General features: G+C 38.7%; 2 protein-coding genes across 2 annotated transcripts; one reads left to right on the top strand and one right to left on the bottom strand.

Annotated features, from left to right (window-relative positions):
* The first annotated feature begins 424 nt into the window (after window positions 1–424).
* On the top strand, window positions 425–3,377 carry LOC133720155 (LEAF RUST 10 DISEASE-RESISTANCE LOCUS RECEPTOR-LIKE PROTEIN KINASE-like 2.5). The gene is made up of 3 exons (XM_062146325.1): window positions 425–1,301; window positions 1,819–1,851; window positions 1,950–3,377. Exons 1-3 carry the CDS (start codon window positions 566–568, stop codon window positions 3,065–3,067), a joined length of 1,887 nt encoding a protein of 628 aa, XP_062002309.1. The 5' UTR covers window positions 425–565; the 3' UTR covers window positions 3,068–3,377.
* Window positions 3,378–7,045: 3,668 nt separating this feature from the next.
* Window positions 7,046–11,754, bottom strand: LOC133720156 (MLO-like protein 6). The gene is made up of 16 exons (XM_062146326.1): window positions 11,570–11,754; window positions 11,317–11,474; window positions 11,172–11,229; window positions 10,812–11,083; window positions 10,423–10,539; window positions 10,262–10,322; window positions 10,031–10,119; window positions 9,865–9,939; window positions 9,660–9,754; window positions 9,410–9,459; window positions 9,175–9,215; window positions 8,907–9,080; window positions 8,696–8,731; window positions 8,528–8,595; window positions 8,369–8,429; window positions 7,046–8,288 (listed from the first exon to the last, which is right to left on the bottom strand). The coding sequence occupies exons 2-16, from the start codon at window positions 11,437–11,439 to the stop codon at window positions 7,854–7,856; spliced, it is 1,755 nt and encodes a 584-aa protein (XP_062002310.1). The 5' UTR covers window positions 11,440–11,474; window positions 11,570–11,754; the 3' UTR covers window positions 7,046–7,853.
* Between the last annotated feature and the right edge of the window lie 1,948 nt (window positions 11,755–13,702).

The following is a 13,702-nucleotide window of genomic DNA, read 5'->3' as shown; positions in this document are numbered from 1 at the left end:
TGCCGGCGACGAAATCGACCCAAATGTAATGGTTGGGATGTTGGTTGGTGTAAGAGGAGGGGGTAATGGAGTGAAGGATGGGGCCGGGGAGTTTGATGAGGCTGGTGGCTCAGAAGAAATGGGTTGTCTGTGGTGTGTTAGGGAGTGGACCAAGGTGCTTTGAAGGGCGGCTAGTTGGGCTGAAATGCGATTTTCGAAAGCGTCTTGGCGGTGATTGATGGAGTCGACGGACTGATGGAATTCCTCCTGAAGCATGGCAAAAGAATGGTGTATTTCGGTGACATGAACTCTCTCGATTAAAAATAAAATAAAATAAAAAAACTACTTAATTGGATAAAGTACCGAAAGACTTTTCACACCAGGTCCACCTCCCTACCGTGTCATCATCCATTCACCGACGGAAAAGAAGAGGACTGGAATAACGTGCGTCAACACCCCAAGTCAAGAGTTCACATACAGTCTTTGCGCGTGATTTACTTGCCCCTGTGTAATCCATCGCCACCATATCTCCCTCCACTCCCACTCTCAGCCTCAGCCGCATTGACCTCCAAACCCGCCACCCCAAATGTACCCAATCCTCACCTTCCTCTTCTTCTTTTTCTTTTTCTTCTTCTTTTCCGTCCATGCAGTTGAAAATCTCTCCAACTGCAGCCAAACATTCAACTGTGGCTCTCTACATAATCTCTCCTACCCATTTACAGGCGGCGCCCGCCCGGCTCACTGCGGCCCGCCCGAGTTCCATATCAGATGCGTCAATGACGTGCCCGAGCTGACCATCATGTCGCTGAGTTACCGAGTCCTATCACTCGACTCACTTGGTCAAACTCTGAGCTTGGCCCGCAATGACCTCTGGAACGAGACCTGCACAAGTGACTTAGCTAACTCAAGTCTTGCTTCCGGTTTCTTCAACTTCAGCGACGCCGATAACGTCGACGTCACCATTTTCTACGGTTGCAATTCCTCGAGTATTGTGCCCACGCCCGAGAATTGGTTTCGCTGTTATAACAATCAGACTTTTGACGATGCTTATTACCTGATTGGTCCGGTTCCCAATGATCCAATCATGAATACTTTTAGGTGCAGTCATGTTATTACGGTACCGATTCTCAAAATCACAGCGGCTAAGCTCGTGGCTGAACGGTCGCTGTTTAAGCAAGCTATTATGGGTGGATTCCATGTCAACTTTACCGATCCGTACGCTGATCACTGCGCCAAGTGCTCCGCTGTAAATAGGCAGTGTGGGTTTGACTCCTATTCGAACCGACCCATTTGCATTTGCGGCAATCGGCTGTGTGGCCTAGGTACTCAACTTTGTTTTGCTCTTCATTTGCATCATATACAGTATGTACTGTTTTGGTTGTAAGCATCGGTAGAATTGGTAATGAGTTTTTCCTATGTTAGCGTTCATCTTCTAGGAACAAGACTGAACATTGCCATAAGTGAAAGAAAACTTGACCCAAAGTCATGCGTTCGACCATGGATATGTGCAACAAGTTAAGTTGCAAGGTTGAATTTCCTTTCATCTTCTCTAAAAGATTCTTTATGTGGAAGCCAATGAATCAACTCTAAAATTCTTGAAAATCATACTAGAGAGTAGAGACCTTTAATTGGAAATCTAATGATGAAATTATTATGATTAGTCAACTACAAGGTTCAAGCTCGATGATGAATTTTTGAAGACTAGCTGGTGGATCAATTTGATTAATTGTATAATCGTGGTACCAATTTGTACAAAGATACTACTCATGAGTCATGATACTTAATACCGCTAAAATAATTAGTAAAACTCTTTGGATCTTATAATCTTTTTTGTTGCAGGTTCAAATTCATTATCACGAAAATGGATCATAGGTACAAACATAACCTTCTTTTCAATATTTCTTGTTTTCTGTTGTTTATTTTGCTTCATTCATGCAGAAATTGATGAAATGCATAACTTCATTTTCCAGTTATAGGCATTTTGGCGGGTGTCTCTGGGGCCATCTTGATCATCGTTTGTGGTATACACATGTCAAGGAAAAGAATGATGATTTTCAAGAAACAAGAAACGAATGAGCTAGACTTTGAGGACTTTATAAAGAATTATGGATCGATTGCCCCAAAGCGTTATAGTTTTTCAAATGTGCAGAAAATGACAAACTCATTCCGAGATCAAATTGGGAAAGGAGGATATGGCACTGTCTACAAAGGAGAGTTGCCTGATGGCCTTCTTGTGGCCGTGAAAGTACTAACCAAATCAAAAGGTAATGGAGAAGAATTTATTAATGAAGTTGCTAGCATTGGTAGAACTTCCCATGTCAATGTAGTCACTCTTTTGGGATTCTGTTATGAAAGGGGTAAAAGTGCTCTGATTTATGAATACATGCCTAATGGATCTCTAGACAAATTCATACATAAGCCAGGATCTTCTAACGAAAGCTGTCGACTAGATTGGAAAACATTATATAATATTGCAGTTGGCATTGCTCGAGGACTAGAATACTTGCACCGCGGTTGTAACACAAGAATTTTGCATTTTGACATAAAGCCACAGAATATTCTTTTGGACAAGGATTTCTGCCCAAAAATCTCTGATTTCGGACTAGCCAAATCATGCATTACGAAGGAGAGTATCGTTTCACTGCTTGGCACAAGAGGAACAGCAGGATACATTGCACCAGAAGTATTTAGTCGGAACTTTGGCGGAGTATCTCATAAATCAGATGTCTACAGTTATGGGATGTTGGTTCTTGAAATGGTTGGGGCAAGAAAGAATTTGGATTCTGGAGTGTCTCATACAAGTGAAATGTTTCCACATTACATTTACAAAGATCTAGAGCTAGACAACGATGCAAACAATTTCGGGGCTATATCAGAGGAGGAAAAAGATACGGCAAGAAAGATGGTTTTAGTAAGTCTTGGGTGCATTCAGACTCTTCCACCTGATCGGCCATCAATGAGCAAAGTGGTAGAGATGCTTGAAGGACCCCTACATTCGTTGATGATTCCACCACAGCCTTCCTTGATACCTCCTACAAGATTTTCAGGAGAATCTGTGACTTCATCCCAACCATCTGAAACAGGCTAATGCAATTAATTGTATCGCTACTTCTGTGGTTTTAGGAAGTTCAAGCTGCGTGTAAGTAAGTTGTTTTGTGAAAACGAGACCGTTCTAGTCATCCACATGGTGAAAATATGTTCATAAATTATATAGAAAGTGAATGAGAACTTTCATTTCAACTTTCAAAATTTCTAAAGACAGCTTAGTTGAAATATGGTACTGTCTATTTCCTTAGTAACAAATGTTACTTTTAGTTCTGTAAATTTTCTCTTGTTCATGGATCCTGAATCCTGAATTCCTTTTTGGGTTAAAAACTTTGCTTCACCTTTAGTTTTCATTTGTTTTATATTACTTGAATAACATCCAACATGTGTTTCTAGCATGGAATAATAGAGTCTATTCCTGGTCTGATCTTAGGTTATTTGTTGTATAAATTGCTCATGAATAACACTAATCTTCTAGCCATGAAAGCCAGTTTAAAGAAACCAGTAGGCTTCTCATGTCATGATGAATATGCTGAAAGAATTTTGTGATCGTATCAATCTGTGGTAATGTTATTATTTTTAGTGATCTTCCAGCAAGTCTATTTCTGATAGGAACATGTACAACAGATATCCGCTAGTTTTGCTGAAATGGCAGAGCAATAGTGATTTTCATCAAGAGTTGTTTGGATTCATATATCTTGAAACCGCATTGCAAATTTCTTACAGAATTGCTTTCTGGTATTATGTAGCGGGTACAGAGTATAGACATTCCAGTCCCCTTGTTACTATGCCCCCCAAATTTGGTGAAGGCAGTGTTGCTGGATAGTCTAGGTGCTTGGTAATTAGGTTTCCAATTATGCTTTGGTTTTTCTAGTACGATGGTTGCATTCAGTGCTTATGTGTGCTTCAATTTCTTGTTATTCATTGTACGTGTATTTGTTCTAGTCTTCATGGTATATCAATTAAGTGGATATTGACACCAGCTCAAAGCTTTGATATGATGATGGTTTAGTTTCTTGAATGTCATCCTTTCTGTTACAAGTATGTAACTAATATTAATATAAGCACTGAAAATATGTTTGTATGACGACCCTGCTCAACTTGGACTAGGGTGTGTATTTCTTTCAGTTTATTTCCTTGAATGTCATCCACTGTCTTTGTTATTTGCCTCGGTCTTGATGGGAAATTGACACCAGCTAAAAAGCCTTCAAAATGAATGTTTGTTCTAATGAATATCAAAGTTTACGTTCCTAGAATCCTAGTAATGTTGTTATCAAAATACACAAACTAGCTAGCTTCACATTACCAAAGTATGAGAGTGTGTCCGTGCTGAAAAATCCCTTGCTATATCCAACGTTGTAGTCGCTGGGACGCGGGGCAGGTAACTACACCATTCATTCCCTGCAAGTCTTAGAGGTTTTTGGCTCTGGTCAGTGGCTGCCTCTGGAGCTGCCTCCATGTGATCCCGTCGTCCGCAATGCTCTCCTACCTGAACTTAACTTTGAATATCTAGTAGCTGGCCCCAATATCCTTCGCTGGGTTCGGGAGTATGGCGGAGCTTTGCGGTTTGACGTCACTCGGCCCAAACAAGGATGGACAGAGGTAGACGTTCCTGCTTTAATGGATACATTGAATGATGCTGAAACGTTGCTAATCGAGTTGCAGCAACGTTGCCATGATGGCTACCTAATCTTCGCCTGTAAGAGGGGAAGATATAGAGGTTTTGACGAAAAGGTTAAGAAAGAGATACAAGTTGTCCACTTGTCGCAGGAATGTGATTCTTCCAGACGTATGCAACCTCTGCCCCTGTGGCCACTGTTGCCTCGTGATTTTGGGAACATAGCTGAATGGAGTTTCTCCATCTAGGAGGTCAAAAAGTCCAACTTGCTCTCGATGGCTCTGGAATCCCCCAGCGGGGTGGTCTACCCTATGTTATACTGATAACATTTGAATATGAAATCATTGCCACTGAGGAGAGCCATGTCTTGGATGTCAAGTGCAGAGTGCGTACGACTAGCCATCACGAGGTGCATCACCATCCCCACAAGTTGTACCGGCCAGTACGAGCTTCCACAGATACTTTATGCCTGAACCTCATGCGCTAGTAAATAATAATAGCTGGGTTCACAAGCAATATTTGCCACACTTCCGAGCAATAATTGATGCACTTCTGGTAATACAGCGAATCATTTGGACTCTCTATGTAAAGATGGTTCCTTTCATATTCTAGTTACCCGTTGAAGCCTTGCAGAAAATATTACCTATGCTGCATATGATAGACAGAAAATAATTCAATTATAAGACCAAATAACGAGTGTTGCACTAGAATGATATGAAGGCAAAAGTGGAACAAGTTTGTTTTGTATTTGAAAAAGTTCCGAGTAGTTCAATTATGATAGACAGAAAAGTAAGTTTGAGTTGAAGGGTTCCTTTCAATTTCTACTTTCCCATAGAAGCCTCTGCAGAACATATTACCTATGCTGCGTATGATAGACAGAAAATAATTCAATTATAAGACCAAATATAACAAGTGTTGCACGAGAAGGAATATGATATGAAGGCAAACGTGCGTGGAACAAGTTTGTTTTGTATTTTAAAAAGTTTCCCAGTAGTTCATGTGCTCATCAAAGTCTGCAAGCAATCCCTCATCATTCATCAAGTCTTTGTCATTTTGACATAATGAATTTTGAATAGGATATATATTATTAACGGCAGTAGTACGTAGCTGACAGCTAGCTCTGTGGGAAGATTAACATAAATGAACAATGCTTTAAACTGGTGAAAATTAAAGAAGGTAAGAAGTAGAATTTACAAAATTGATACAATTTGATGATTTACTCTTGCAGAAGTAACTAATCAATCCATGCATTCCATTAGAAATTGTATTTCTTGACCCTAAAATTCTTAGCATGCATTTAATTTAGATTCTGTCGTAGTGGTATGGGTCGGGTATGAGTACCGGGTTTAGCCGGATTTTCACATTTAAGGTTTAAGGGTGAAAAGTGTTTTCGCGTACCTTTAGATCTAAGGGAGGCCCTATTAAGAAACCAAAACAGGTCCAACCCAGCCTATCCAAAGCAATCCATTTGGGCGAGACCAAAAACCATACAATTAAACTGGTCCCTGCAGTCCATATGGTCCCTGCAAAGAGAATCACAATGGTGACAATACAGGTCGCTCATTCTACTGCAGCTGCGAATACTACCACCTAATCAATTAGACGGCCGTAAATTTCCCTCCCTTGGATTCTGTTTTCTGAGATTCGTTTAAGTTACTAGCTCATGGTATCTGTAACTTCTATCTCAGTGTTCTTCATTTCCTTGAGATTCTTAACCTTTGATCCAATGAGATTATGAGAAGCCACTCTCTGTTGGACTTTTGGGCAAGCTAGTGTCGAAAGGCTTTCTCCTCTCAGCTCTTTAATTTGTGGCTAGCGGTTGACATGTTTACTTTTATGGCAATATGAAAGGCTCGGAATAGGCTAAGGTTTGATAATCGTCCCCCTATTTTTTCTACTATGTGTTGTTCAATTATGGCATGGATTGATCAAATTAGTTTGTTTGCTCCTGGTCACTATAAGGGGTGTTTTGGATGCCCAATTATTGTCTTCTCTTGGAGTTGCTCCTAAACGCGGTAAGGCTTTCAACTGAAGGCTTGGCGAAAGGCAATCCAGGCTCGACAACTTGTGGATTGTATTTTGCGATGCCTTAGGTGGTTTTTTGGGGAGTTTTTGTTAGTCACTTGGCTGAAATTCTTCTTTCTATTTTGAACTTTATGCTGTTATTTTGGCTATAGAAATTGTCTTTGCTAGAGGGTGGTTCTATTTATGGTTGGAAAGTGATCTATTAGTGTGCTAGCTTGCTTCTCTTCTATGAAATTTAAGAGTTCGTTGACGCAATTATCTCTCTAAAGTACACCAAATGAATTTTCGATGTAGTCATATTTTTAGAGAAGGTAATGTTGTAGCTAACAAGATGGCAAATCTGGGAATCTCAAATGCAACGTTTACTTGGTATGATAATCCTCCTAGTGAGCTCCACAAGTTTCTACAAGCTGATTATTTGGGTTTTCCAAATTATCATTTTTCATAGTGGAAGGGTTGCCTTATTTTTATGGGTGGAAAAAACATAAAAGATAAGGAGTGCCTCTTTTTCTTGTCTTTTAGTTTTATTTTGTTTTGGAAGCGGTCTTGGCCTAGTCTCCCGCTTCTCAATGATCTTATGTACTTCCAACTCCTTGGGAATTATCCTCTATACTTTGCAATTTTGTATTTTATCTCAGCAAGTTTTGGTCTAGCCCCCCTTGCTATGTGTCTTTTTTTAATATTTTTTATTAATAAATTCGGGTAAGAACGCTAAATTAGCTCTTCCACCGTTTCCTTAAAATATATATACATATATTGTAAAAATTATGTCTTGTCCGTTCTGGTCTTCCTGGTATATTGATTATGCGGATATTGACGTCAGCTCAAAGCTTTGATATCACCATTTCCTTATATGTCATCCTTTCTGTTACAAGTATGTAACTAATAATAACAGTACAGAAAATATGTTTGTATGTCCAGTTGACAACCGTGCTCAACTTGGACTGGGGAACTTTATACATGCATTTTTTTCACTTTATTTTCTTGAATCTCATCCACGGTTTATTTGCACGTCTTAGTTGGTTATTTGACTTGCTCTTTATGAGAAATTGACACCAGCTAAAAACCCTATAAAATGAATGTTTATTCGAATGAATATCAAGCTTTACGTTCCTAGTTTACAACTATTGTATGTGTACTGCAGTCTGTCATCACTCCCATTGCAAAGCTTATTAGGCTTTCATGGTCATTGTTGTGTTGCAGGTGGCCGGCTAGTATTTTTCTCCAATGAGAAAATTTGGATTTCGTGTTGAATTCGATTACCATGACCAGGTAGAGGATTGTTCACCGAGTTAGGTTGATAATGAGCACTAATCTCTTCCTCCTGACCCTGGTTAGACCACGGTACATCATCATTGTCATGGCGAGATGGGGACTCGTTTGGACCTTCACTTCCAAAGTACGACATCCTTGGTAATGTATGCATACTTTCCACGTCCTGTTCGGATTGATAATGCCGCAGAAGATGAACAGGGGACATGCCATGTAATGGAGTGCCGGGTGCACTGGTTGGAACTGAATGCTTGCTCTGTTTTACATGCTTCTTTGCTGCGTGGTGCCACTTTCTTATAGCATTTGCCACTCTATCATTAAAGATTGTAGGCTTCATAGTTGAACCCATCTGCATATAAAGTGTGAATTTCTTTAGTTCACATTTCTTACTGTGCAAGAAACAAAGTATTGAGTAAAACTCAGTCTGACCTGTGTTACCAAGGCATAAAGAGGAAGAGTTACATAGCTGCATAGTATTTGTATGATGACCCTGCTCAAATCACATAAATAAATTGACTCAGTAAATCAAGTCCTTCATAATCAATAATGTCTTTGTAATTAAGCTATAAAGTTAGAAAAATAACTAACCCCATTGTTAATCTTAAGACTACATCTTCCAGCTTGTCATGGAAGCAAGACTTCAACCCAAATTCATACTGTAAAAGAAGAGAAGAGAAATGATCAACATTGAGATTTTTGCAAGATGAAGGTAAAACCATCTTGGCTAATGAGAGTGACAATTTGATGTGAGTTTACCCAAGTCCACGCAAAGAAAGCAAGTTGAAAAGCATTCTGTGAGGATAAAACATAGAAAACAAAGCTGTGTTAGTAAATTGACAGCTGGTATGGTTTATTTCTCTCATTATGTGCTACTAGGTCATGTGACGAAAAAGATAGACACATAGATCTATTCAACCGGAGTTGAGAATAATTTCCGGAGTCCTGTAAAGTTGGGATGAATTCGAACCTGAAAGAGAACAAAATGGATGATGTGAAGAATAAGATGTGGGTTGTTGAACCAGAAAAGATGGTCACCAGGCTCAACAAGCGGGGTCCCCTTAACCACTTCTCCCCTCTCTTGAATTTTAAGTCCCATCTTGGTTATTATAACCTGTAGCTTTGTCCCTACTAATAAGATCATCTGCAAAAGAAATGGATTATTAGAAATCCATCTTTTTGTAGGACCTAGGAATGTTTCAAAGAAAAGGAATTAGATGGTGCGCATGGTTGCTTACGACTAGTGGAATAAAGGGTAGATAGAGATATGAACGTGAGCCTGCATAGAAACAAAAACACAATTAAAAAAATGCGAATTATTATGTAATCATATATAGTATATTGTGTGAGATATAAATGATGAAGGGTTGTAGGAGATGATCAAATTAAATCTTTACAGAGCAGCAGATTAGGAAGTAAAATCTGGTAATAACTGCCTTGCATTCATAAAAGAGAAGTAAAATGAGGGCTTACCGTGGGTGTTAGATAGCAGGAACAATACAGCGAATAACCAGATAGGAGGGCTGCAAGTGTGAAAGAAATAGTTAACTAGCGTCAGGATTGTGTACTTTGAAAATAATGCAAGATCTTTTGATACATGTCACATGAGCTATATGCACCAATTCCAAGTTCCAAATTGGTGTAAATATTTCTTGTGGTAAAAGAAAGCATGTTAGTCTAACTTCCTCATATTCAAGTTAATGAATTAGTTCGAATGACGCACCTGATCCCCACCACCACCTTGAAATCCTCTTCAAGTGATCTGTTAATGTACTTCTGGAAATCAAACTTGGTTTGACTCTGAGGTGCCAAATGTGCCTGCAGCAGAAGGAAACACAAGCATTAGTTTTCAAGCAGAAATTAAACCACATTTACCAACTGGCATCTATGTTCTGCTAAAACCTAGTGCATAGATCGAGAATGCTTACAAAGATAAACCCGTTGCGTAGCGTCAGGTAATCGACCTTAGGCACTGATCTGATAAACTGTCTGAAGAAGCAAACCTACAATTTTGTTCAAGATTAATTAGTACCTTCTTGATCATCATCATCCATGAAGTTTATGTGACTGTAATAATGGCATTTGAATACTTACAATCCATAACAAAATGGGTGACTGGCTCCAAAAGCTCAAGTGCCTTCGCCCAAACGATGTGTCTCTGGCAAATCTGAATCTTTCTGGGTCTGCACAATACAAATTAAGCACAATTTGCCTTGAGCCCTTTGATTCATATAACAATGACAGTAAATTAAGTGGTAAATAGTAAAAAAGAAGGTCAGAATTAGCTAATGGAGGCTGGTCAAGTTACGTGTGGATTAAACATACCATGTGAGAACTGGTAGTCTACTGTCCTGGTTTCCAATTCCCATTTTTTCCATCTCCTCATCTGCAAGTTGCAACCATCCGACAAAAATTTTGAAGTAATTAATCTGAGAAACACGGTGAGACAGAGAGAAAAACAAGGAGGAATTTTGGTTGGTACGTACCTTTGCTCGGCCCAAAACCAGTGTTATTATGCAGTAAAGCACGTGGGAAACGGCTAGCACGAAGATGAGTATATGAAGCTGGTGAATCCCATAAAATGACACAAACGGAACTTTTCCCTGCACAAAATTACCATAAATTTCTTACTAGCTGGTTCTTCTCTACATTTACCATCCAAATTTGTCTGAATTTTTCATTCCATGTTAATATCTATACTTGAGTCAAAACGCTCTTTTTTTAATAAGATAGTTTAATACATTAAGTTGCTAGACAATCCAAGTACACGGTAAAATTGTTACGTATTATGCTACAGAATTAAAGAACAGACTACTTGATCCTATTTTTAGATAAAATCTAAATCCGTAGCAACAAGCAGAACAATTCAACGTACCTGGGCACCACATTTGTCATATCCGGCTGCGGCCAAAACACGTCGGGCACTCTCACCGGAACTCGAGAGAACCGCCGATAGTAGCCTTCTGCGGCCGCTGTCATCATCTGATTCGGGACTAGTGCTCTCTTCATCCTTCCCTGCATAGACCGTCTCTTGCTTCTTACTACATGGATGCCAAGTGGCCCCAACAGACTTTGATATGCAAATGTCCGAAATGGGCCCTTGTCCTACTGTTAGCAGCAGCGAGAGGAACCCCAATAACATAAGCTCTACAAGAAAACAGATGCATAAATGTGATCAACTTTCTCTTCAGACCAAAATACAAACACTCGGTAGACTACATATAACACTCCAAACCTGCTTTGATCTTTTCCAGTGCTTCATAGAGAGCTCGTTTATTCTTCCTTTCCAACCACTGCATAGTGCAAAAACCATTTCAGATTCATAAACCATCTAAGAATTAATTACTTATACTTTTAGCAAGTGAAGGTCCGCGTAGCACCTTTCCGATCAAATGAAGGATATACTCGATGATGATGGAGACCAAAACCAAAAAGAAACAAACAACGGCAACGGCCCACGTCGGCGTTTGCTCCAAAGATCGTTCCTTTGTAGCTGTTGCCATGCTTGATTACTACCAAAATTGTTACTGCACAGTAACTGCTAAGAAACCACCAGTTTGTGTTTTGGTTAGTGCTGCAACACTAAGCAATTCTAATCCTATAATGAACTTCTACCCATTAAGGGATACAAACCCGTTATATATATAGTAGTATTATATGATAGACTCCACGTCTTTACAGAGAGAGCCAAAAGGAGAAGACTTGGTACTAAATGACGAGGGATTTAAGAATTGAAGTAAGAGGAATCAGAGACTTTGACTAGGATTAACCTGTTAAGGAAAAAGACTGGTTGGAAGATGAAAAGTTTTGAAGGAAGAGCTGATTCAGTCGTGGATCAGAGATGGGGGTTCTGTAAAAATACTATGAATTTGGTATTGGACTGAGCAGATTATCTTTGACCGTCTACCATCATAAATCAGATCGATATAATAAAGAAATATTTATTCCACAAAGAAAAACATTAAAATTCTGAAAATGCTGTTTTTTTTTTTTTTTTTTTTTTGTACGATTCTGAAAATGTTGTTGCTGCAAAGCAAGCTTGGTTTAGTTGGTTCCATGTGAATATCAACACATCATAATCGGATTCTGGTGAGCAATTAATCCTTACATTATTTATGCATAGCCATGCAAGTTGTAGTTTTTTTAAAGAGAAATGCCGTTTCAGAACCGTGGCCTTATAGATGGAGCATGCAAAGTCCATGGAAGAGGGGGCCAGTTCTAGATGAAACCATAACTCATCCATATTTTAACTGTTCTCCTTTCAATTTCCATGTGATAATTAAAGGACACAGAATGCTGATTAGGTAATGTTTGTAGCTAGTCCAGGATGTATTTGGACGTATAAGAATGGCGTAGGTATTGCTAGTCTCCATTATTTCAAATTTGGAGTTACTCCACTTGAGCATATGCCCCAAGGAACAGATCCTCATATATTTGTCTTAATACGTAATGGTGGTATATTAATATGTATTGTTCGCTTATCTCACATTAATGTTAATCTCAAAAATACATAACACTCAGGCTCAACTCGAAATTGTAATAGGCCATGTTTCAGGTTAAAGCTCAGGATTTGAAGTTTTTTTTTTACTTTGTCAAGGGGAACCCAAAGGCCTGACCACTTTGACAGCTTCGGGGTTTGAACCTAGGTTGAGGAGCACACCCAACTAGACAAGAACCACTAGGCTACTTGTAATGATTTAGGATTTGAAGTTTGATATACTAGAAAAATCAAAAGGAAATCACCATACAGTGACGTCTTTATGACCATAGCACATATCACAAAATAAAATATGTAAGCATGAAACCAAACAAAGGTTGAGGCTGAAATTTCAAAAGCTGCCTGATCAAATTAAAACTTGGACCATATTCAATGTCTCCCTGACTCAGTAATAGTGAAAACTACAACTTTTTTTTTATCATTGTATAAAGTTTGTTCCGTTTTTGTATGTATTGGTCTAAATAATTTATATATCTGATTTAACAAGAAAATTCTGAGGCACGTGGTGATACTTGTATCACATTAACTCTAAGGAAAATACTCTTATCCAAAATTTTCTATTTATTCTTGATTTTAGCAGAAAGGCCAAGAAAGATATTCTTCCCTTTAGATTCATTGCGCGTTGTAGCTTCATAATTCATACTAGTTATTTTCAAGATCAAATACCCTTTAAAACTCATCATCACCACAAGAAATCAATTAAAATGGAGTTCAAGCAATCATGCCATTGCATAAAACAAGTCAAAGGTTAGTCATGAGAATGTTTATTTCTATCCGAATCATTGTTTTGTTTGATACAATTAGATGAACTATTTTTTTTTTTTTGTTTAAATTAAAGGACAATGGTTCAGATCATGAAATTAACCCAATATGTATGCGGATAAGAGAGAGTTTAGACAAACTCATACAAATCGGTTTGGGTCAATGAGAATATAGACCCGCCGGCTGTAAATGAACTTGAAAATAAACCACATCAAAATTAATTGGAAGGATCGAAATCAAAGGGACCTAAATATCTAAAAGTGAACAAAAACTTTGCTTGGAAAACAAGGGCAGCGTGATGAGTGGGAACTTGATGACCTCCAAAATCAAGAAACTAGTGTTGAGGGTTGACTGACCTGGTAAATGTGAAGTTGACGGCTAATATCTCGTCCAGTGCCATTGGCTCATTACCCAGTCTCCCACTAGATCTCGTTTCAATATGAGATGGTATAAAAAATGGAACTCTTCCTTTTCAACTAGTAATTTAATCTCGCAATCGTACTTCT

This window comes from Rosa rugosa, chromosome 7 (assembly GCF_958449725.1).
Source record: "Rosa rugosa chromosome 7, drRosRugo1.1, whole genome shotgun sequence".
In the NCBI taxonomy this organism is placed as follows: domain Eukaryota; kingdom Viridiplantae; phylum Streptophyta; class Magnoliopsida; order Rosales; family Rosaceae; genus Rosa; species Rosa rugosa.
The sequence above is the reverse complement of the archived record's forward strand: the minus strand, read 5'-3'. Positions and strand labels throughout refer to the sequence as shown.

Bases quoted from the DNA above. Each gene is read 5' to 3' on its own strand.
- LOC133720156 (XM_062146326.1), bottom strand. From the start codon at position 11,439: ATGGCAACAGCTACAAAGGAACGATCTTTGGAGCAAACGCCGACGTGG. The intron at 8,732-8,906 runs GTTCGAATTCAT...TTATCCTCACAG, and splicing joins TCCATTTTGTTCTCTTTCAG to AATGCTTTTCAACTTGCTTT. The intron at 8,289-8,368 runs GTCAGACTGAGT...CTTTATATGCAG, and splicing joins TTTATGCCTTGGTAACACAG to ATGGGTTCAACTATGAAGCC.
- LOC133720155 (XM_062146325.1), top strand. From the start codon at position 566: ATGTACCCAATCCTCACCTTCCTCTTCTTCTTTTTCTTTTTCTTCTTC. The intron at 1,302-1,818 runs GTACTCAACTTT...TTTTTGTTGCAG, and splicing joins CAATCGGCTGTGTGGCCTAG to GTTCAAATTCATTATCACGA. The intron at 1,852-1,949 runs GTACAAACATAA...TTCATTTTCCAG, and splicing joins ATCACGAAAATGGATCATAG to TTATAGGCATTTTGGCGGGT.